Consider the following 25,311-nt stretch of genomic DNA (forward strand, 5'->3'; position numbering starts at 1 on the left):
TCTCTGTGTGAGGATCTAAACGTATTCTACGCTAGATTCGACACAGCGAACACCATGAGACCGGACAGTGTGCGCACTGCGGATGACGTCAGTGCGCACACTGTGTCTGAGGAGGATGTGCGGAAGTGCTTCAGGAAGGTGAACGCGCGCAAAGCTACTGGTCCGGACAGGATTCCCGGCCGCGTCCTCAAGTCATGCGCGGCTCAGCTGGCTGGAGTGTTCAGAGCCAGAAGTTAGGGCCCCCTTGTCAGGTTTATGGAGACATGGCGCTTGTGAACAATTCAACCAGAAACTTGCCTTAACATATCGAATCATGTTGACCTATAACTTTCTTCCGACCGCTGCATGTGGAGAATCGATCCAGGTCTGTTTATTTTCCACCTGAAGAAACACAACTGAGACATTTTATTATTATCATGGGTACTTAAACTACCAGTTTCCCGCTCTCTGGTCAGAAATACCAGCTTATGTCCTGTGTATAAGTGTAAGCAGGTCTTCATCGCTGTTCCTATGTACTTTTGTTAATGTTCAGTGGGTGTAAGCTGCTTTCTTCATTGCCTCTGTATGTCATAATCAGGTTTAATTCATGCATCGTTTCACTGATTTCTTAATTCAAAACTATCTCACTTCTGATTCTTTCCAGAAATAATTTCACATGTAACACTTTGTGTATGTGTGTTTTCCATTCAGTCATGTAATTGTCAGTTATTTTCTTTCTTCTTTTTTACCTTCTTTTTGTTTACCTCTTTAGTTTTCTGGTGGACATCTCTAAACACCATCATGAGTTCAGGCTTTCGTTTCAATCCAATTATACCCTGTATTCTTACAGTCAAACTCGTCCGGCTTCACCTCTCAATGGTCCCTGTCCTCTTCTCTCAGTGTCCTTTGGTTGTCTTGAATTCTCCAGCAAACACAGTCCGTTGCTTCTCCGTTTCTCTTCAGTATCTTCCTTCTGGATTAAGTCCCAGCCTGGCCAAATATCACATTCAGTGGCTTTGAACTGTCATGTCACACTGTTCTTTACCAGCCTGCAGTCCACCGTGCATTTTTCATCACGTGGTTTCTTCTTCTCTGTTGATCTCTTTCAAGATTACTCCAAGCATGGCAAATCTGACAATCAGTGTCCAGTGCTTTCCCACCGTTCAACTGCCCAGCCTGTACTTCACAGTCCATGTTTCCATCTCGTAGTTCCCTACATGCTGCGGCTGATGTCACCAGTCGACAGTGTCAATGGTTCAGTAGCACTGACTTTTGCCTGCTATTAATTCTTCTCAAATCCACGATGTTCTGTTGGTCTTCATCAGGAGATTAACTGTCCTTTGAGCTTCTTCTCAGGATGGGGACAAGTGGGAGGTCAAGCTGTAAAATTTTTAAGCCAAAATCTGGCCTGTTTTCTCCCAATTATGCTACTCTACTGGTTTTGGCGCCGTACTCAAAATTCCAGGTTGAGAGAAGTCCACCTTTATTTATCTGTAACCTGTATTGACACACTAAAACATACAATTAATATCCTTTTCATTTCTTTTCTTAAAACCTCCATTCGCTTCATGCCCATTCAACATTAAAGAAACAGAGAAAAAACAGTTTTGCACTTTTTCCTTTAATAAATGGACACACGCGCTGCCCCCCTCCTTGCAGCTGCTCGAGACAGAGAGAGACCCACACTTTTCCTTTTTTCTTCCTACGCTCTATCTGCCCAGAGTTTACCTCATCTCTTTCCTTATATGGGCATGCACACTTCCTGTCTCACACACACACACAGCCCCCACCTTTTCTTTCTCAACACAGAGTGCGTGGCCGCGGCTCTCATGAAAAAACAGTTTTCCCCTATCTCTCTTTCTCTGTGCTCATACACACACACTGCCCCCCTCCTTGCAGCTCCTTGAGACAGAGAGAGAGAGAGAGAGACACACACTTTTCCTTTTTTCTCCACCACACACACACACTCGGCCCCCACCTTTTCTTTCTCTCACAGAGGAGCGCAGTTTCTCTACTCTTCTCTTTTTTAAAAAAATATAAAACCACACACACTCAGCTTCTGAATCAAATCATTTTCACAAACACACGCAGTTATAATCAATGTAAGCACTTTACAGAGCCGATTAAATAATTTCACACTTTATTTATATACACAGGCCTGTATCCACACGACAAAAAAAACACCAGATGCCAAGACCAGGTACTCTCTGTACCGGTACTCCTAAGTTTTTGACTAATTTAAACGTATCTAAACCCAGGCCACGCCTTGCTGATCAATTAAACGCTACGGGAACGCCCTCCCGAGAGTCGCTCAGATTTCTAGGCCCTACTTAATTTATAACCGCTTCCCGCAGCTGCCAGGGAGCTCCACGTCCGGCGCTAGTATCAAACCAACGCCTTTTGCTTTACTTAAAGCTCATGAGCCAGCCACGTTGAATGGTCACGGCCGGGTCTCACCCTCCACCCAAACAATGCAGTATAAAAGGTAATCACTCGTAGATTGCCTAGCCTGTTAACGGGAGTCCGAATCCCCGCGGAAGGCCACTCCGGGCTAAAAAATAACCACGCGTCCGCGGCTATTGGTCGGTGCCAAACGCTGAACAAAACTGCACTCCTCGGATCCGAGCCCCGGTCCTAAAACTAATTTATATGTTTTAAAAGCATCACCTGTTGGCCCTTAGCCCACAGTTTTTAATTACCTGACGCCCGAAACTGCGTTTCTGCTGGTCAATCTGACAAAATACCCTAAACTAAAACCTTGCCTGACTGACGTCACAGTCAACAAATATAACACATCAATTTAAGCACATAACATATTCACTTAAACACACAATCTATTAACTTAAAATTCACCCCAGAATTAACAGCAATAAATTTTATCAGTCAAATATTCCCCAAACTTTTATCACTAATTACCCCAAAGTGACCACGGACACAGATCAGAAGCTCTACTGAGTGAACATTTAATTTAGCTTAATTTCCAATTCAGCACTTTTGGACATCAATCAACAGGCGGTGCTTACCTCCTATTTCGGGGCCCATCACTCAGTCGACCTCCTGGCTGTCCGTCTGTTTGACTATACCTCACAATACCTTAGCCAAACTCCATTTGTCCCTCCTCAACCCGGGTTTCGGCACCAAAACTGTCGCGGTTCGAATTTTGAGGAAGAGACTTACGACTGAACGTCCATAGTGAGTCAATAAATTATTTTATTAAAAACACACAGTAGTACAGTGTGGGAAGAGCCGGACGACTTCCTCGTCTGTCCCAAAGACAGAAAGCTTTATACCTATTATGATGTCAGAAGAATTCCCCTATCTCCTATGTTCAAAACAACCCTTTCCCGTAATTATAAAACAGATGTCTCCGCTCAGGTTTCCTGGGAATCTAACCAATTGTGTACCTAACCGTGTGTATTTTGTGAGATTGTGGCTCCAGGCTAAAAAGAGTTCAACTGTCCTGATGTGACCCTGGTCCGCCTGGAACCACAGCCATGCTGGTGGTTTCTAACTGATCTATTTTAATGTTAATTCAAATGATACATGATAATATTTAATGATAAAACTGATACAGACTAATGAAGTAATGATGAAATAATGACAGTGCATGTAAATGATATCACAGTGACATTAAAAACATGTTTTTCTTGACACAGGGAAGACCTGGACATCAACTCTGTCAGGCTGCCTGAGTCCTCTCACCCACAGCAGCTCAGAACTCTGCATTATCTACTGAGAAAGACTCAGAAGATCAGGGATCAGAAGTTCTACAAAGAGTAGAACCAGACTTCCTGTATAGAGGTGTGTGGGCCTACTGATCCACAGTGTCAGCACAACTTTCACATCATATTCATCTCAGCACAACTAAAACATGTGACTGACCTCAGAGTTTCAAATCGACATCGTGGATTCTCCAGAAGAACAGACAGCTGCTTCACTCCTGAATCCTGCAGGTTGTTGCAGTCTACACTCAGGTCCAGCACTCTGGGATACGAGGGGTTGGACTTCAGTGCTGCTGCCAGATAATCACAGCTGATTTCTGACAAACCACAGCCAAACAATCTGTATAAAGAATGAAAGATGTAAGTTTATTAGACAAAGTGTGAGCTTGAAATTATTCAGTGTTTCATCATCTGTTCAGAGCTGAAGAAGGTTCAGAATGTAGAAGTCCAACACCTTTTTCCAGTCACATTATTAAAGCAGACAAACTACAAGCTCATTTTCATTGCAACAAGTCATCTTCTGACCCTTTATTATTATTGTTATTATTCAATATTTATGGAGGATGTTTTTAAATTGGGCTCAAATATGTGACAGACATTTCATCCCATGTCAGTTTGGCCTCATCCTGGGCCGGATTATCCAGCACACACTCTGACCACAGGCCCAGGGGCCACGCACAGCTGGGCTCCATCCAAGAGACAGGAAACAAACCAACACAATAATAAAAAGCACCATGTGATCTTCTTACATCTTCAAGACAAACATACATTCCAAACTTTCTTTCATTTCTTTTTTTTTAAATAAAGCTCTGACTTGTATTATGAGTCTGTGGTCTGGGAGAGAGTGCTGTAACTCTGTCTGCAAAATACAGTAAATAATGACCAATGTTGGGCAATTAATTATATAGTTACTTCTTCAAAAAAGTTACTGTGTTTTGAAAACAACAAAGTTTTTTTTTGCAGCTGTTTACCTAAAAATGCAGCCAAGGTGTTTTTTTTAAATAAACCTTTTAAACTATTTACAGAACAATCAGCTGTTCTGCATCAAATCTGATGGCACATAAATTATTTGTGTCACTCCAAAAAATAATTTCTGTCCACTATGAGATAAAGGAGAACAACAGCCTGATACCTGCAGGCCTGACAACAGGAGATGTATAACTGCTGTAACACCTGTAACATTCAACAGTCGCTTGAATGTCAGTATAATATCAGCCTGATGTCTGCAGTTTAGTGTCAGCACAACTTTCACATCATATTCATCTATTCATCTCAGCACAACTAAAACATGCTGACTGACCTCAGAGTTTCAAGTCCACATCCTGGACTTTCCAGGAAACCACACAGATGCTTCACTCCTGAATCCTGCAGCTTGTTGTTGTTACTCAGGTCCAGCTGTCTCAGATGGGAGGGGTTGGACTTCAGTGCTGCTGCCAGATAATCACAGCTGATCTCTGACAAACCACAGTCCCACAATCTGTATAAAGAATGAAAGATGTAAGTTTATTAGACAAAGTGTGAGCTCTAAATCATTCAGTGTTTCATCATCTGTTCAGAGCTGAAGAAGGTTCAGAATGTAGAAGTTTAGAAAATGGAAACTCCAAACAGCTGAAGCCAACAGGAAGCAGCTTCAAACAAACACAACAAGACAAAAAACTCTGAATGTTTCACATTAAAGTCGTACATTTATCATAAAAACAGGACAAAGACTTGAAAAAGTCGTGTTTTCCCTTCCAGGAACCACAAGGCTTCACTTTTAAAGGTGAAGTGTGAAAGAAATGGACATATTTGAAGTCCAACACCTTTTTCCAGTCACATTATTAAAGCAGACAAACTACAAGCTCATTTTCATTCCAACAAGTCATCTTCTGACCTGGACTAACAACACTGGTCTCTATGTGCAGCTGGCTGTGAGACCAGTGCTCAGGGAGCGTCTACAAAGTGCAACACTGAAAGAACATCACACACTAATTTGCTTCCAGCACTTCCACACAAACATCTACTGTCATTATTGTCACCAAACTCTGTGGATCCTTTATTGCAAATTCAAATGGGATCAAATGGTCAGACAAAAGAGGGTTATGAGGAAATATGATGAAATGTTGAGTATTAGCAGCAAGTTATTGAATGATTTTCCTCAGAAACCAAACAAAATGATTGACAAACATGTTTTTACAAACTCAGTGTTGGACTTGGATCAGCAGGATAAGCTGATGTTTAAAGGCATTTGAGTCTCGCTGTATGAGAGTCCAGTTATTACTCAATATTTATGGATGATGTTCTTTCAGTGTTGCACTTTGTAGACGCTCCCTGAGCCTCACAGCCAGCTGCACATGGACCAGCTGACATTACCCAGCATTAGAGGCGGGTGTAAAAAAATGGATTTTAATATTTAAATGGTTTTAATTTGAATAAAGCGATGTTGATTCATTCAATCCTGAATCGATTTTTAATATAAATGTATTTTGCCAGAATCTCAGGTTAAAGCTCCCAAAAGTATTTCAACAACAAACAGATAAAACAGTAAATAAGAGCAGCTAAACACACAAAGATGGAAACACAGAGCGTGGATCGTTCACTCGACGGCACGTACACGGACACGCGTCGGGGCTGAAAGTGGACAGCTCACAGATCCTGAAGCTGCAGGTTTCATCTGTCTCCAACCAAAACTGACTGAACCAGCAGCAGAAGAAGATCCAAACTACGCTTTACGTTTGATGAACATCGTCATGAATTCTCTCTGACTTTGACCTTTACTTCCTGCACAGCTCTCTCTCTCTCAGTGTACTTCAAGAACAGTTTACCTTCAAAAATCTGCTTTCTGCATTATTCACTGCTTATTACGCACCAGTCTGCTGTTGTGTCCACTGCTGTCGGCCTCCGAAAACAAAGCCTCATTTCTGCTGTTCAATACTGAAGAAATTTAAACCTTTTAAAATGATGACAGATTACAAACTCTCAGCTGTGTCTGTAATCAAACCTCTGTAACTTTGCTTCACTTCAGCAGCATCAGCTCATGTTCACATGTTGATTCATGGTTTGCTTCAGTTTTTGATAGACTGCAGAAGATTTTGAAGGTTATCTGCTATAAAAAGCCAGAACAGGAAAATCTGCTTCATGTGTTTCCGTTTGATCCTCAGTGACTTTGACACAAAGGCCTCTGCTGTGATGATCACACCTCTGATCAAGTCTCACAGTGTCAGCTTTGTTTTTATACATATGGATATGTGCTGATAAATGATCAGAATTATAATATTTCCCACTGTCTGCTGTGTGCCGTGACCTTTGACCTGCTAAAGACAGTCAGCTGTGGATTATTCATTGTTGTGTCTGATACTTAGAACTGTGAGGAAGAACACTACACAGTTAATCAGGGTCCCCTCTCTCTGAATCAGGAAAGGTGGGCAGGCCGCGTGTTGGCCGCGGGCCATACGTTGAGTATCACTGTTTGAAATGCAAACATTGTTCTGCTGCAGTCAATGGACTAAACCAGAGAAGAAGAAAACAGACTTTACCATGAAGATCCTCAGTGTGGATCAGTATAATATCAGCCTGATGTCTGCAGTTTAGTGTCAGCACAACTTTCACATCATATTCATCTCAGCACAACTAAAACATGCTGACTGACCTCAGAGTTTCAAGTCCACATCCTGGACTCTCCAGGAAACCACACAGATGCTTCACTCCTGAATCCTGCAGCTTGTAGTTGTTACTCAGGTCCAGCTCTCTCAGATGGGAGGGGTTGGACTTCAGTGCTGCTGCCAGATAATCACAGCTGATCTCTGACAAACCACAGCTCATCAATCTGTATAAAGAATGAAAGATGTAAGTTTATTAGACAAAGTGTGAGCTTGAAATCATTCAGTGTTTCATCATCTGAGCTGAAGAAGGTTCAGAATGTAGAAGTTTAGAAACTGGAAACTCCAAACAGCTGAAGCCAACAGGAAGCAGCTTCAAACAAACACAACAAGAGAAAAAACTCTGAACATTTCACATTAAAGTCGTACATTTCTCATAAAAACCGGACAAAGACTTGAAGGTTATATAAAAGGTTGGAATTGTAAAGAAAACAAACAGAGATCAATCAGAATCAGAATACTTTATTGATCATAAACTGAAACTGATTTCATTTTTTCAGCTGGAACATTTTAGTTGTTTCTTTTTCAATACATACATAATTATATTTACAGTAAGTCTTATCATTCCCCTTTTCCCTGTCAGTCACAGCCATTGTTCCCTGTAATGTTTCATGCATCTGAGCAAACACACAAACTCCCTGAGCGTCCCTTGGACCACTGTGAGCAACAGCAGATGTGTGCGTGTTTTAGCACACTTACAATGAAAATTTTAAAAAAAATCTTTTTGATAACCTGTGTAGTATGTTAACACTATTGGAAGTAAAAATAACTTGAACTCTAATTTTGAAAACACAACTTTCTTTCTTTTTCTTTTTTTTTTTTTTAAATAAAGCTCTGACTTGTATTACGAGTCTGTGGTCTGCTAGAGAGTCCTGTAACTCTGTCTGCAAAATACAGTAAATAATAACCAATGTTGGGCAATTAATTATATAGTTACTTCTTCAAAAACGTTACTGAGTTTTGCAAACAACAAAGTTTGTTGCAATAAACACTGAATACTATCATTGTTATAAACAACAATACTATTCAGGAAGAAAACCAAACATTGCAGATATTTTTGTCATAACTCTGGTTTTACGTGGCCGATCAACACAATTTAAAAACTGGTATAAAGTCCACACTTTGTCCGTCAGCTGTTCCGTCTGTCCTGCTCACATCTCCAATGGTTGTACATGTTGTCATTAACGTGGCTTCACTCCACATCAGCCGCTTTGCGAGCTAAGACACCGGTGTCGGCACATAAGGACGCCGTCATAGCCTGTCAACCACGTTGATTAGCTGCGTATATACGAATGTGAATCGCATTATTGGCTGGACTATGGGATAAGGCTGCATCGTTCTAATCCCATACAGGAGCAGCCGGTCACTGACTAACACTGCAAAACATAATTGTTAACTTATTCATTTTAATTTCAATTGAGATTTGATTTTTTTTTTGTGTGCAACGCAGATTTTCTGTGCGCAGAGACAGTGCCAGCAGTGCGCAATTGCGCACGCGCGCAGCTTAGAGGGAACATTGGGCTCCACCACAGTTCACTTCAACAAAACTTTACCTCAGATTTGTTTTGATGTTTTGATCCAGTGATGAGAGCCGTTTCCCCCATGTCCAGTCCTTGTACTAAGCTAGGCTAAACACGTCCAGTGCCTGTCTCTGTGCAGCTTTTAATCTGATGTTAATAAGGTAGAAATGGAGGAAGAAGAAAATGAATTCATCAATCAACATGCAGCTACCAACCCAAATGGTGAGGTGGTGGTTAGTTATTACTGTTGTTTCTGATACCCTACATTATCATACATTCAAATATATTCTCCAGCTACAATAGTGTTTGTGTTCCTAAAAGGATTTCATGAATGTGTTATTGTTCATGTCACATCTGTATGAAACAAAGAGGAAGTGAGGTTTGTCCTTCATGATCACAAACTGTTCCAGCATGTAAACCTGAGATCTGTGTGGAGCAGCTGACCTGTACGATGTGCTCAACACAAACATTATTTACCATCAGTTACTGTGTGACTGAACCACGTGGGTGTATGAAACATCGCTTTCAGTTTTAATAGCACATGGCAACATTCAGACGTGAATCTATACAGTAACACTTTGATTTGTTACAGTGAGGAGACTGTTGAAGGAACGATGAGGGGAAACTGTAACAGCAGCAACAGAAACCAGGAGACAAAGCTGAGGTCTGGGTTCCTCTATGCTACACACAGCCTCCTGCTCCTGGACTTTAGAAAACACATAAATGTCTCCAAGTACACTTACTTCAGAAACTCTATTAAACTCATTACAAGTTTACTTCAGCTTTAAATTACTCACAACATCAGCAGACATGAGTAAACAAAGTAACTCACACAGCTACTGTTCAAGTTTAGTCATCTTTAATACAAATATACCTCATTATTATGAATCTCACAGCTACCTGCTCATTGAACTGAACAATAATTCTGTTTGACCATTAAAACAAAATATGTGACTGTAAAAAATGTTCAGACAGTAATTAAGAATCTCCTAAGCAATCCAAAGATAAAGAAAAGTTCACCTGCCAATTCTATAAAGCTTGGTTGTTTGTACAATAATATCATTTAATGATATGTTTGGATCCTGACCTGAGAGTTTCCAGTGTACAATGTGGACTCTGCAGTGCAGCAGTCAGAAGCTTCACCCTTGAATCCCGCAGGTCATTGTTACTCAGGTCCAGCTCTTTCAGACTAGAGGACTGGGAGTTGAGAACTGAGGACAGAGCATCACAGCTTCTCTCTGAGAGGTTACAGCCACTCAGTCTGGAAGAAAACAAACAAACAAATTAATTAAATCAGTCAAATGAAACATTTTTTTTAATGCCAGCATGCAATACAATTATTGGTTAACTAAATAGCTTCATTAAAACACAACTCTTCTTCTATATCAGCACTTACTCCTTGTAAGCTCCACCTGCTCCACCTTCTGAGTCAGAAGACATGGAAACAAACTGTAAATCTACTAGAAACATGATTGGAAATCTTCTCAGATCCATTTGTACATTTAGAGCCTCATACTGAAATATAGCAGCACGGACATTCACAGCAGCAAAGGGTTCTTGCTGATCTGAGCTGGCTTGGCCCTGGCTTATTGAAGATTAAAGAAAGTGGAATCAGCTGTTCAAAACCCCACAAGGCTGCCCGCTGTGACTGAAACAATGGGACGGGTCGTGACTTCTCGATATGGGCTCATTGAACGCAGCACAGATAAGATCTTGAAGAAGCTCATGGTGGTCGTGAGTTCTCAGACTTTGCTCTTTGAGCGCAAAACTGATAACCTCTCGGAGAAGCTCGTGGCTCTCCAACGGGAGATTGAGAGACGAGTGACGGACTGTTAGATCAGCTGTGAAATTGACATTCAGTTGTTCGCACCAAAGAAAGCCACCATCATTTCATGCAGCTAACATACCGGTCGGTGCCAGCTGTGGTCTCAAGGCTGGAGCTGAACATAACAAATCTCACCCTGATAACAGACGGTGTTGAGACTGTTCCTTCCCATCCTAAGCAAGAAATACCAAAGGTAGGTAAAACTCTGGTTGTTGCAGCCATCCAGTATGACATGCTTTGTACTGTCCTGCTGCAGTTTGTGACACCTGGTTGATGAATTGTGAAGGATGATGAAACAAACACTTCACTCAATGTTTTTCTTCTAAACTGGATGTAATATTGGCAGCTGAGAGTTTTTCACAATCTATCCCAGCTGCAAATAGGAACACAACGAATAACTAACTTTACCCACTTGGATCCTTATCATTCAAGATTGTGAAAAGATTCTCTACTCAGAGAATACTGGAGATTTTAGATGAGAGAGATGGAAGATGATGAAGGGGAAGAGTTTTCACAACTTGAGGCCTTTTGTCTTCACTGTATAGGACAAAGAAGACAGGAAGGGAGGGAGAAGTGAGGAGAATAACACACAGGAAATGGTCTTGGGCAGACTCAAACCAGGCCCTGGAGTCACGACTCTAACCTTCAGTGCATGGGTCACCTGCTCAGCCAGGTAAGGTACAGCAGTCGGCAGTGTGTGAGTTAATTTGAAGACAATGATGACTATAAGTCAGGTAAAAAAAATACTTATCATCAACCAACAAGGGGAAAACAGTGAGCTTGAATGACCAAACTTGGACCAAGTGTGGCTCACTCCTCGGTCTTCTTGCACAAGGAGTGAACCACCCTGCATGGCTATCAATGTGGTGCAACCAAGGCCATCATACAGTACAGGCCATCCAAGCTGATTTTAACTTTTCCTCCCAGATACCACCTTAGAAATCATCTAGATTAGGATATGTTGGCTGATCTAGATCCAATCACAACAAACAGAGAGCTGCTGTGTGTCCAAGGTGAACAGGAAGAATATATACATGCATAAAGTCAATAAAGTCAGAAGGTTTTCTTTAGACTGTGCTGCAGTTTATCATCAAACAGGCACCATGCTGCCAATAAATGGCATCAAGTCGGACTTGAGGTTTTTTTTTTACTTTTTTTTACTCAAGATTACATTTTATAGCAACCACAGCAGAGATGACCAGGGAAGGTGTGCTTGAGGGGATATAGCTACAACAGCTGGTTTCAGACTGAAGATGAACTGAGGTGCTGCACCCAAGTCTGCAGGTTCAGGGAGGGACAAACATCTGCTGCAACCAGATTGGAGTGAGAGGAGAGAGCAGGCCAACAACAACAAAGAAACAACAAACACACTGTGGAAGACCGAAGCAGAGTTTAGTTTAAAGTGGAACTAAGGATGTTTCTCTGGCTGCCAGGATTCACTGAGTAATTCAAATGCTTTCTTTAATGCAGGACCCACCATGCATGTAAAAGCAAGTGTTTCACCAACATTTGTGACTAAAAATAGACCTGCAGTAGAAATGTATCTAGGAGCATGCATGTGAATATGAAGTATCACAACATCAGGCACATGCAGCCTAAGTGTTTAAACAAAGACTGATAACATAACAGCAGCAGTGATGATCAGAGTTTATGGTGAATCCAGCGTCTCGAGTTCTGGAGGCATCAAAGAGGTTACAGTTGTATTGGAGAAATCCCAAAACTTTAGGATACAAATTCACACAAAGACCGAAAACCTGGTGAAATAAATTACTGACACAGTTGGATGTTAAAAGTAAAGGCATGAGTACAAATGTACTCACAGAGCTTTGTTGGAGGCTTTGACCACTGGCAGCAGCCTCAGAAGAGCCTCCTCTGAAGCAGAGTATTTCTTCAGGTCAAACACATCCAGATCTTCTTCTGATGACAGTAAGATGAAGACCAGAGCTGACCACTGAGCAGGAGACAGTTCACCTGTGGAGAGACTTCCTGATCTCAGGGACTGTTGGATCTCCTCCACTAGAGAACGATCATCCAGTTCATTCAGACAGTGGATCAGATTGATGCTTTTCTCTGCAGACAGATTCTCACTGAGCTTCTTCTTGATGTACTGGACTGTTTTCTGATTGGTCTGTGAGCTACTTCCTGTCTGTGTCAGCAGACCTCGTAGGAGAGTCTGATTGGTCTGCAGTGAAAGACCCAGGAGGAAGCGGAGGAACAAGTCCAGGTGTCCATTTGGACTCTGCAAGGCCTTGTTCACAGCACTCTGGTGGAGAGATTGTAGGTTTGGTTTGCTAATTAACTTAGACAACATCGAGATTCTCTGTTGTTCTTCCAGCAGATTGAGTCCAGAGTTGCTGAAGGTCAGATGGACATGAAGAGCAGCCAGAAACTCCTGAACACTCAGATGGATGAAGCAGAACACCTTGTCCTGGTACAGTCCTCTCTCCTCTTTAAAGATCTGTGTGAACACTCCTGAGTACACTGAGGCTGCTCTGATATCGATGCCACACTCTGTCAGGTCTGATTCATAGAAGATCAGGTTTCCTTTCTGCAGCTGAACAAAAGCCAGTTTTCCCAGAGACTCCATCATCTTCCTGCTCTCTGGACTCCAGTGTGGATCTGTCTCAGCTCCTCCATCATACTTGACCTTCTTCACTTTGGCCTGAACCACCAGGAAGTGGATGTACATCTCAGTCAGGGTGTTGGGCAGCTGTCCTCCCTCTCTGGTTTCCAGCACATCCTCCAGAACTGTAGCAGTGATCCAGCAGAAGACTGGGATGTGACACATTATGTGGAGGCTTTGTGATATCTTGATGTGGAAGATGATGCTGCTGGCCTGCTCCTCATCTCTGAATCTCTTCCTGAAGTACTCCTCCTTCTTTGGGTCAGTGAACCCTCTGACCTCTGTCACCATGCCAACACAGTCAGGAGGGATCTGATTGGCTGCTGCAGGTCGTGTGGTTATCCAGAGGCGAGCAGAGGGAAGCAGTTCCCCCCTGATGAGGTTTATCAGCAGCACATCCACTGAGGTGGACTTTCTAGGGTCAGTTAGGATTGTAGTTTTGTGGAAGTCCAGAGGAAGTCGACACTCATCCAGACCATCAAAGATGAACACAACCTGGAAGTCTTCAAAGCTGCAGATTCCTGCTTCTTTGGTTTCAGTAAAGAAGTGATGAACAAGTCCCACCAAGCTGAACTTTTCCTCTTTCAGCACATTCAGCTCTCTGAAAGTGAATGGAAATATGAACTGGATGTCCTGGTTGGCTTTGTCTTCAGCCCAGTCCAGGCTGTATTTCTGTGTTAAGACTGTTTTCCCAATGCCAGCCACTCCCTTTGTCAGCACTGTTCTGATTGGTTCGTCTCTTCCAGGTGAGGCTTTAAAGATGTCTTCTTGTCTGATGGTTGTTTCTGGTCTGTCTGGTTTCCTGGATGCTGTTTCAATCTGTCTGACCTCATGTTCATCATTGACCTCTGCAGTCCCTCCCTCTGTGATGTAGAGCTCTGTGTAGATCTGATTCAGGAGGGTTGGGTTTCCTGCTTTAGCGATGCCCTCAAACACACACTGGAACTTCTTCTTCAGGGTGGATTTAAGGTTACGGTGACAAACTGGAGCTTGAAGTTCTGAATGAGAAGAAAAATAAACACTCAATTCCAAAAAGAACTAATCTTTAAAACATGTTGCTCCATCTTCCATCTCTGGAAAATGTTCATTTATCCAGCAGCTTAAATCTTTAGATAAATCCTCTTACTGCTCTGCAGACGGTCAGCCAGCTCCTCCTGCTTCATTCTCCTCAGGAAGTCCACTGTGATCTTCACAAACGCCTCTCTGCTGCTGCTCCTCTGACTCTCTAAGCATTCTGGGTAACCTGGACTCAGAACCTTCTGGATCTTCTTCAGCTCGTTCTTCACAAAAGTGATGATGTTGTCCTCCAGCAGCTGGAACAGAATATTTATGAATGAGCCAATCAGACTGAAATCATGGAGCCAAACATCAGATCCATGTTGGACACACTGACGATCCACTGGTCTACAAAGAGCAGCATGGAGATGACTGTGAACAGAACAGATGTAACAGTAGTTGTTGTACATGTACAGACCATAAATATGGAGTCCAGCTGTGTTTGATGCTGCTGGGCAGACTGACCACTGGGAACCTCTGAGCTCTGCTGCTCCACTCTGTGGAGGAACCATGAAGGATTAGATCAACACAGGATAAAGATCCAGGAGTTTCTGCTCAAATAACTTCATCTGAATCAAGTCTGTCAAGTTTTAAACTCTCAGATTGTGAACATATCAGTAATTTTCAGTCTGTTTTCATGGACGTCCTTTCAGTGGTGATGTCAGGGATGATTTTGAAGAAGCTCATCAAACTGAACCATCAGCAGATCACTGCTCCAAAACCAGAACATGATCCGAGTCTCCCTCCACCACCAGAACACCAGCTTTACTAACGTGGTAGATCAGTGTAGTACAGATCAATAACTGATGAGTCATTTGATCAAAATCACTGAGTGCTTCACGTCTGACCCTCTGATGCTTCTGTAGACATTTTGCATATTTAATGAATGTCTGACAGTTTTACATTCATTCTATGAACACAGTGGAAATGTTGTGTTATAGTCTCCATGTTGTTTCCAGCATCATAAATTCTTAAGTTCAGAAAATTAGATTCTTTCTTCACAGCTGAAAAACAACAACATTTATTCTCTATTGAAATCTGCATCGTCCACTCCAAAGGTCACAATCTGAAGGTAACATCTGGTTTTGTTCCCTGTGGTTAACTCTGAGCATCAGTATGGTGGGATTTATCCACTACATCCACACCACTGTGGTTCAGTGTTGTCCTGATGGAGTAACAGCAGCCAGTATGATCCAGGCTTTAGCTGCTGGGTCTCTGTGTGACCTCTCAGACTGTTTAACAGATCAGACACAAAGAGAATCAGAGCAGCTCTGTTCTTTAAAGACAAACATGAACCCACTCAGGTCACACTTTCCCCACAGATATGAGCATCACTGTCCTCAAACAGCAAATGACCAAGTCGAACATTTGGATCTTTTCTCTTTCATTGTTTTCTTTTTAATGAATCTTTGTAACAATCTGAGGATGTTTCAGGTCATATTTATCCAGGAAACACAAACATGTAAAGGAGTCATCACAGCTCTCTGACCTCGTTGCTCCAGGTTCACCACTGAAGACTGGAGGGTCACCTTTGGACCGGTCACTCCTCACAGACGGACAGCTGGACCCTGCAGACTCTGCTCTGTCCTCCTCTTCCTCCATCATCATCTTCTTGTGGACTTCAGCCAGTCTGAGAGGTAAACCACAAACACTCAGTGAGTTCACATTAACAGGAGTAACAGAGTTACAGTCGCTGACCTCTGACCTGCCATGTGACCTAGAAACCAGGTCATATGATCCATATCTGAGATCACAGAAACCTGATCTCACCTGCTGGCTCTGACATTTAAGACCTTCCAACAACAAAACACAAAAAGCAAGAAACTGACAGAACATTAGGAACAGCAATGAGTCTGCTACAGTCAGCTCTCTGTAAACTGCGACCTCAGTTTGAATTAAAGCTCTTTTATGGTCACTCATACCATTTAGGATCACATGAAGTTCACACATGATATCTGTGACTGTCCTAGTTTAACATGTAACGTTCATGTTGATGCAGATCTCAGCTCCGAATCAGCTCTGCTGAATTATGTAAAGTTTCTCTGACATCAGGGATCAGACGCTTCCATGAACACACCTCCATGTTTCTGTTTCTCTGACACACTGAATTCAAACAGTCTGAGGAAACAAGGATGAACTTAGAGCTCCTTCAGGCTCTGACTCACTGAGATTTGCGACGAGTGGAATAATACCATACAGCTGTTACAACTGCACACATTTTTAAATCTTGGTTTATAACAGCACACGCAGCCATCACACTTTTGAGGCAGATTTTCTCCATAAAAATCACACAAAATGCTCTGAAAGGTTCATTTTATATCTTTTTAACCAAGCTTGATTTTTTTGATCTGACCCATTAGATCACTGATTGGTCAGATCGGTCAGAGCTGCTCCGGCTCACTCAGTGGTCTGAAAGATTCCTCTGCCTCCTCATATGTGATCCCAACTCTGCTAACAAGAGTTCAAACTAAACTAAACTCCTCACTGACATCCTGAAACATGAGCCAGAGCTTTAACTCCTGGATGTAACCCTGACATTGTCCCTGCTGCTGCTCTGAGAACCAGAATCTCTTTCTTTCTTTTCTCGTCCAGGAACATGAGGACCAGCTCATCATCGCTTTGTGTCATTTTCTTTTCACAGTCCAGTTTCTGAGGAGAAATTTTCCATAAAAACATGCTGTTTCTAGGTTACATGGTCATTTCGGATCCGTAAAATTCAGAATTTCATGTTGTTTTCATGCAACGTGTTGAATGTGTAAGTTTAACTTTCGATCCGAGGCTACAGAACAAACATCCAGGACTAATGGAAAAAATGTTTTTCTCTTTTAAAATCAAAGCGACAGCAGAGCGATCAGATAAAGAAACGTCCTTACAAACCAAATATTCACATCACATTTCTGTTTGTGGCAGAAACATCTGTTTCACATCATGTACAGCGGCCTCACTCAGGGCCTCGTTGGTCCAGCTGTGAGTCCAGTAAAAGTTGAAGTACTAATTCAGTTCCTTTACTAAACTAAAAGTAAAAAGTACAGGTTCTGAAATACTACTACTCAAAGTAAGAAAGTAAAACGAACTCGTTTCTACCACCTGCTTGTGTCCAAAGCTCACTGAACCTTATATTAATATAATAATTAAATATCAGTAGATGGAAATACAAGCTTTTTAATTCTGATTGTACTCAGCTTGAATCAAAGCACAGTTAGTCTGCCTCAGTTTTTTTGCAGGATGTTGCTGTATTTGAAATGACCTGGCACTTTAAAAATGATTTTCCCTTTATTCTCCTCTTCAGTAGGCTAGCTAGATGCTAAAGTACCACAACTGCAACTTATGGACACCTGCAGTCATTCACTGTCCCACTTTAAACCCACGAGTTTGGCATATGTCATCTCTTCTAATGTGACATCTGCTGGTGAGAAGAAGAGGCTGCTTTTCATGCGTTTCTATTGAGGCTTAGCTGTTTGGCGGCTTGTAGTGATGTAAAATAAGAACGCCCCAAAAATGTGTTAAACAGAAAGTAATTGTTATGGTCCTGGATCTCTGACCCAGTGCTCATGTGTTTTGTGGGTTAATTAATATTCTTTGATTTAGTGTTAATCATGGCTCAGTTTCCTTGCATCCCCTGTGTACAGTGGCGGTTTTTGATACGAGCGACATGGACCGCTGCTCACAACTCGCACGATAAAACAAAATAAAAACAAATCAACAAACACAGAAACTGAAGATATCATGATACAGACTAGTAATTTGCCCCGATGTGTTTTCTATACTCTATCACACACATATACGTGAAAAGTGAGCGCGACGGCCCTCGGTACACCTGGAGTCCCAGAAAGAAGAGAAACCCTAAACAAACCACATCTTTGCACTAAGGTGTCGGTCTGTTAGGTTATGTTGTGGTGATTCTCAGGTTGGGGGATGGGTGTTCATACTGGAGTGCAAAATTAAAACCAATGGAAGATGGACAAGAAAAGGTCAAAGGTCATCAGGCTCTCAGTTTAGAAAAAAGAGAAAAGAAGAGGAGGAGCAAGTGAAAGATAAATGTAAGCAGATGTGACTTGGGATGATGGCAGTTATAACAGGATAACATTCATTAGTAGGGAAACCTGCTGTTTACCTTTGTTAGCCACTTGGCTATGATAGCAAACAGTAGATAGACAGTAGACACTGATGTGGTTTACTGAATCTTTTGCACTGTGTTCAGTATTAATTAGCCATTAATTAGAAGAAGAGATGTATTGTTGATTTGTCTGTTATTCTCAGTGTGTGATGAATTATAATGTTGCTGTTTGTTAGCCAGTGCTATCTATCTGTGCTACCTCTCTGCAGCAGACACAGGCTGGACTTTAAAATCAATGAGACGACCTAAAGACGCGTCACTCTGTAAGGACACACAGCTGGGTCCAGGTTCAGGTCCAGCAGGTATCCCATGGATCCTGTCAGAGAAGAAAAATGTGTTTTGAGAATGAGCAGAAGGAAACTCCAAAGTAGTGTTTCACAGTGTAAGAACAGAGCGCCACCCAGGGGTCATTTACACTGTGCAGGACTATTGATGGTCCCACTGTGAGCAGCAGGAGTTCAAATGTTGGACATGTTTGATAGAAATAAGGAATAAAGGTTCAGTGACTTCCTTTGAGATGCAGTTTAGAGACCAGGAAACATCAAACAGTTCATTTAAATCAGATAAACTGACATCAAAGAGTTCATGTTGCTAACAGCTCACCTCTCTGCAGCAGACACAGGCTGGACTTTAAAATGAATGTAGCGCTCTTCAGACCGGTCACTCTGTAAGGACACAGAGCTGGGTGGAGGTCCAGGCTGGTTCCTGTGAATAATGATGGAGCAGTGATGTGAGTGCTGAGCTGTGACATGGAGAAGAGTCATGGACAGTTAGAGATGGTCATCTCACCTCTGAGCTTTGGTCTGGCTCTCATGTTCCCCACACAGAGTGCTTTTAGAGGGAGGGACTCCCTCCTCTCTGTCCTCACACTGATCCATGCTGCTCAATTCACATCAGCTCACACACACTTTCTACCTGCAGAGGAAACACAAATCATTCATGTGCACATCAACTGAGAGCTGCAGAGGTGGTGTCTGATGTGTTGGACTAACATCTGAGACGCAGCTTTCATCAGTTCACTACAAAAAGTGTTACAGAGCCGAGTTCAGCCTCCTGCAGCATCCTGACGTAGGTTCCCCAGGAACCTACGCCAGGATCCTGTTTGTGGACTTCAGCTCTGCCTTCAACACCATCCTTCCAGACCATCTCCGAGGCAAGCTTTCCCAGATGAATGTGCCTGACCCCATCTGCTGGTGGATCACTGACTTCCTGACGGACAGGAAGCAGCATGTGAGGCTGGGAAAGAATGTCTCGGACTCCCGGACCATCAGCACCGGCTCCCCTCAGGGCTGTGTTCTTTCTCCTCTGCTCTTCTCCCTGTACACTAACTGCTGCACCTCCACCCACCAGTCTGTCAAGCTAATCAAGTTTGCAGATGACACCACCGTTATTGGACTCATCTCGGACGGGGATGAGTCTGCCTACAGGAGGGAGGTTGAACGTCTGGTGTCCTGGTGCAGCGTGTTGTGCGCTCTGCTGAGAAGGTGATTGGCTGCAGACTCCCATCTCTGCAGGACCTGTACACCTCCAGGACACTGGGGCGTGCAGCTCGGATCTCAGCTGACCCTTCTCACCCTGGACACAGTCTGTTTGACCTGCTCCCCTCAGGCAGGAGGCTCCGGTCCATTCGCACCAGAACCTCTCGCCATAAGAACAGTTTCTTCCCCTCTGCTGTCGGACTCATGAACAATAACCGTATGACTGTTCCCACCACTAACACATGACCCTACACTGTGTTCACTGCATGATTCCATGTTTGCACTGATCACCACCTGCACTCATGTATATATCATGTATATATCTGTCTACTTGGCACTTTTAATTCTTATTTTTATGTTTCTTTAAGCGTTGTCTGACAGAATGTTTTGCACTAAGCACCGCAGCAATTTCCTAATGTTGTAAACCTGCTCAACATTTGGCAATAAAACCCTTTCTGATTCCAAATCCTCCATTACTGTAGTTCTACAAAGCAGCAGGTCCAACATGGCTGCAGACAGCAGCTTTATGTCAGTAACAATGTCCAGGACCGACCCTACTGCTTAAGTTGGCCCACACTGTGTGATCTTTGGACCATTTTGAGACCATTTTTCACTCATGTGACTGTTTTAGGGATCGGCCCGAGTTTGCCCTTCATCGTGTGTTGTGCATCGTGTAATACACATGGGGTAATGAGAAGCAATTAACACCTCAGGCTCCTGATCAGCAATCACAAGAAAATCAAATCTATTTGCATCAGGGCTGTATAGTGTGAGACCCTGCATCGTGACCCACAAACTTCTAACCCCTGAGATTCAGTTATTTGAGCAGTTTGAGCACAAGCCGAATAAGGTGAGTGAAAAAATCACAGTGTATACCCAGCGAGACAGTTCATACTCTGACAACTAGCAGCATTTAGTTCTCCAGCAGTTCACCGGCAGGGACAGCTCAGCAGGTAGAGGGGTCGCCCCATGATTGGAAGGCCAGGGATTCGAATTCACTGAACGGCTACCCTGAGGTACCCTTGAGCAAGGTACCGTCCCTACACATTGCTCCCCGGGCGCCCAACTGAGTGAATGGGTTAAATGCAGAGAGGAATTACCCCACGGGGATCAATAAAGTACACATTATTATCTTTAATCCTTATTATCTGCTCCTCTCACCTCTGTTTACCTCTGACAACAAGAACATTTAGCCAACAGTTTATTAGCTTTGGTGAAATTATGAACAGGCATCAGGGCGGTCACCTACACTGTCCTTTCAAGATTCTTGATTTGTCACGTGCACAGTTATACAAGCACAACACGCAGTGAAATGATCCTGACGCGCTCCTCGACTGTGCACAAAGAGACACAACATTATATACATGAAGTGAATATATACAGGAGGACATTATGTGCAGTTAGCAGCATTTAGCTTTAGTGCTGAAGCAGCAGGACCAGTTCATCTGCAACAAACGGGCGTTCATTGGCTCCTAAAACAATGGTGGCTTTGCACCAAAGTCTTTTGGACTGTCCCTGATATCAGTGCTGTTATTCAACTTATTTACTGTTTCACAGGAAAACGTATTTAACATGTTAAAGAGCTAAAGCACGACGTCACAGATGATACTGAAGCAAACAATCAGTCCAGAGTGAGCTCTTCATTGTTGGTACCGTTGCTTTGTTTTTAGGCAGCAGCAGTGAACGCTGAAGAAAACAAAGTGTAAATGTTGATGAAGGTTCAACTTTGCCAGCACGTCTCCTCTGCCTGGAAACGATGGAGAGAGATGCTGGTGAAGTTTGGACCTTTGACCCACAGGAAGCTTTTTAAAGACACAACGATCAGGTTAGTGAAGGTGAGCATGACAAACTGAGCTGATCAGTCATTGTTCAGGTTTTTGTAAAACATGTAATCAGACTGATTTGTGTTTGTGTTGGATTGAAAGCAGCATTTGTGAGTCCTCAGAGGTTACACAGTAACCAATGCGCACATTATAAATATTAGTTTACACTGATGGATCATGTTGAACCTATTGGTAGCATTTTGGAGGCATATTTCTCTCCATACATTTCACTGGTTACAGTTTGTTGTCCTATTAAACAAGCTGCAGATCTGAGCATTTAAAGAGTGTCGGAGTGAAAAACATCCCTGAGTGGAAACAGAATCCAACAGGAACGAGCAGCAGAGCGCTGACTGATGATGACTGCAGTAATGATGTGTTTGATTAAGTTTGAGCTGATGTTTAAAATAAATTGATAAATAATCTGTACACAGTTTGATTGGTTTGTTTTTCTAACCAGGACAGCAGAGAGACGAGGAGGAGGAGGAGAGACCAGAGGAGATGAAGAGTGCAGCAGATTGATGAGACAGTGAAGAAGAGGAAAGCGTCTGACAGAGCAGAGCCAGCTTAAAGGAGCCATTATGGCTCAATAGAAGCTCTGAGGTCACTCTGTCAACATGTCAGCACACAAGCTCACACATGACTGCTTCATCAACATGGAGCTCTGAGGGTTTATTAAAGGATCGCTGTGTGAAAGAGGCTCTAACACAGCTGACTGCAGCCTTTAGCTGTGAGCACACAGTGTCTCACATTTACATTCACTTTACTGTCAAACACACCCAATAACTTTAAACAGCTGCTGTGGTTCCAGGGCTGAGCAGCCAGTGTTTCAGGATCCAGCGTTTCCCCTGATCAGGTCGCAGATATCTGCCTGCACTGACTGCAGGGCCCAGCTACAGGATCAGGTTCAGCTATAAATAGACTGCATGTTTTACAGGGCCTGTCAGCACTAAGGGAGAAGAGGACAAACTAAACAGGACACAAACAAACACACACAGTTTGTTTATGAAGAAGTCAGACTGTTTGATTCCAGCGATCAATAATCTACAATCATGTGGATTTGTCTTCAAACACGAGTGATCAAAGTTTGTCCTGAAATAAGAGCTGAACATTTAGGTCCAAACATCACAGGAACAGTCAAAGTGTTCAAGGAGGAAACAAAGCAAACTTACAATTTGTTCACACAGCAACAACAAGCTCCAGCGTCTCCACCTGTCAGCTGCTCCAGCTGCTGCTCTTCTCCTGGGCCTCAGACAGCAGGTGGTGCCGTCTCAGTGACTGGATGTTCTCTTCAAACTGGTGAAATCTGAACATCAGCGCGTCACAGCGGGACACGAAACATCGCTCCGAGCTGTGTTTAGGACTCAGTGGTGTGACGTTCAAAGACCGGTGACATTGATGCATTCAGGAACGTAGAGCTGTTCAGTAAATGTCACTGTTGTTCGTCTTCACTGGTCTGTGATGTCAGCATTAAAACTGCAGCTCACACTTCCAGTTACCTGCTCTCAGAGTGAGGTTAGTGCACGTGTGTCACAGTGGGACAGCCCACCCACGTGATCCTGTGACACACTCATGAATATTATACATCTATGCTCTGCTGCAGCCTGCAGCTCAGTGATGACAGAGAGCTGACTTTAAACACACATCCAGAAATAATGTTAGCACCGAGAGCAGAGCTGAAAGCATCCGTCCAATCGCTGATGGCCCCTGAAGGAGGCTGCAAAGAGCAGAGCTCATTGGCTGTGAGCTGTTTGTGACACCAGTTTCCCTGCTTGTTTCAAACGTCTCACTGGCATCAAATTTCAAGCGTGTGTTTAAAAGCAGGAACGTTTCCAGAGTTCGATCTGTCGTCTCTGTAGGATTTTACCTTCAATATGGACACAAGTGACTGCAAATCACTGCTGTGTCTGCTTTTCATGGACACTTTACAAACATCACAGGAGCCAGAGATTAACAACAAGTGTGATTCAGTGCAGAGAGGTCTATTAACACACAGTGAGTGAAGAAGAAACACCCAGTGCATCATGGGAATCCCCAGCAGCCTACACCTATTACATCAATCATTTGCAGTCGGGTGGTGGGGCTGCACACAGGCACACACTCTGACGTTCAGCTTCCTCCTTCACATTCTTCATATATCCATGTTGGAGAGTGTAAATACCGGGGCTGAATGCCCTTTGTACCAGAAAATACACCTCTTAACAACGCAAAGCTGTCAGCACAGGTGGTAAAAGTACACACAGCATTTATTTACGTAGAAGCACTGATACTAGTGTTGAAAAATACTCTAATAAAAAGTAAAGGCTCTGAAATGTGCTGGAAGTAAGAAAGTAAAAAGTAGCTGCTTGTAGGACAATGGTAACCTATTGTGACTTTAACATTTATAATATAATACAATATTATTATAATTGATGGATCACCAGCATCACTAATTGAAGCACCTTAAAAATCTCCCTTCTTTCAGCTGTGATCACACACTTTGGTTTTCAGAGAAACGGCCAACAAAAGGAAAGACTTGACTGAGTGAAAACAGGATGGAGATCCAAGCTGCTGATGATCCAGTGCAGCTGGTCTCGGGGAATAAAGAAACAGCCTGATCAGCTTCTCTAAAAAAACAAGGAGTGTTTCATGCTGTGCTTGAATATGTCTGTTACTTTAGTTATAAACCGCCTCTATTGCAGCTGAATGCTGTCATGTGTCTGCAGCTCTACATGTATTATAGGAACATGAATGATGATAATCCACAGCAGATCTGAGCAAAGCCAAAACTCTGTTCTTTCAATGGTAGCGTGCACACATTCACTTTGTTTTCCAGTCATTTCCCACCTAATTTTTCTCAATACTAAACTTTGTATTTGGATTCTTTGCATTTGAAGCCACGTTAACTGCGACTGCTGAAGTTCCTGTATGAAGCCAACAAGTGTGAAAATCCAGAGTGAGTGTGTTTTCTTCAAAGCTCAGGTGGAACTTGATGGACTAACATGCAAACTGAGGCTGCACTCAGGACTTTGTCACACTGGTATATGAAGAGTGGGCCCAAGAGAAAGTGTGCACACACAATGGTCACTTCATGATTGCTCTTCTCCAGCCTCTGGTGTCACTTTGTCCTCACTTGTGTTGTTATTGTCTTATTTGTTGTGATTGAGGCTCTGTGAACACAAGCAGAGGCTTTTGCTTGGGAAGCAACCGTGAGCTGGTTTTCAGAGGCTTCTCTAACATTTAATGGTGCTGAAATATGTCAAACTTTTCTCCTCGACTTTAACAGCTGAGAGCATTTTGAGCACAGCGGAGAAAAAGGTGTGCATGAAGGATTTTGATGTTTAAGTGTTGTCACTGCTGAGGATTGGTGGACGCAGATCTTTATTCACTTAGCTGCTGTTTACAGGTTCAGAGTCTTCATCAGAACCAGCTCTTCTAATTGGACTTTGCTCTTAACTGTCTTTGAAAAGCAACAAATCCAGTAAATGTAGTTTAAAGTTTGGTCTAAAAACGTGCTGTCAGCCCTGTGCTGAGAGGGCTGTGCTCATCCATCC

At 42.8% G+C, this 25,311-nt stretch overlaps 1 protein-coding gene across 1 annotated transcript in view; it reads right to left on the minus strand.

The window, feature by feature from the left end:
- The window catches only part of LOC113017310 (NACHT, LRR and PYD domains-containing protein 12-like), a 262,419-nt gene extending 243,121 nt beyond the window's left edge, over window positions 1–19,298 (minus strand). Inside the window, exons 1-11 of the mRNA XM_026160474.1 lie at window positions 19,270–19,298; window positions 19,084–19,185; window positions 18,680–18,796; window positions 15,853–15,993; window positions 14,782–14,860; window positions 14,434–14,620; window positions 12,505–14,305; window positions 9,947–10,120; window positions 7,330–7,506; window positions 5,002–5,178; window positions 3,862–4,041 (exon numbers count right to left, since the gene is read on the minus strand). Coding sequence (XP_026016259.1) covers window positions 3,862–4,041; window positions 5,002–5,178; window positions 7,330–7,506; window positions 9,947–10,120; window positions 12,505–14,305; window positions 14,434–14,620; window positions 14,782–14,860; window positions 15,853–15,971 — 2,894 coding nt within the window. The 5' untranslated portion in view covers window positions 15,972–15,993; window positions 18,680–18,796; window positions 19,084–19,185; window positions 19,270–19,298. The remainder of the gene's footprint in view (window positions 1–3,861; window positions 4,042–5,001; window positions 5,179–7,329; window positions 7,507–9,946; window positions 10,121–12,504; window positions 14,306–14,433; window positions 14,621–14,781; window positions 14,861–15,852; window positions 15,994–18,679; window positions 18,797–19,083; window positions 19,186–19,269) is intronic.
- Window positions 19,299–25,311: the final 6,013 nt, after the last annotated feature.

This window comes from Astatotilapia calliptera, unplaced genomic scaffold (genome assembly GCF_900246225.1).
Source record: "Astatotilapia calliptera unplaced genomic scaffold, fAstCal1.2 U_scaffold_10, whole genome shotgun sequence".
Classification (NCBI taxonomy): domain Eukaryota; kingdom Metazoa; phylum Chordata; class Actinopteri; order Cichliformes; family Cichlidae; genus Astatotilapia; species Astatotilapia calliptera.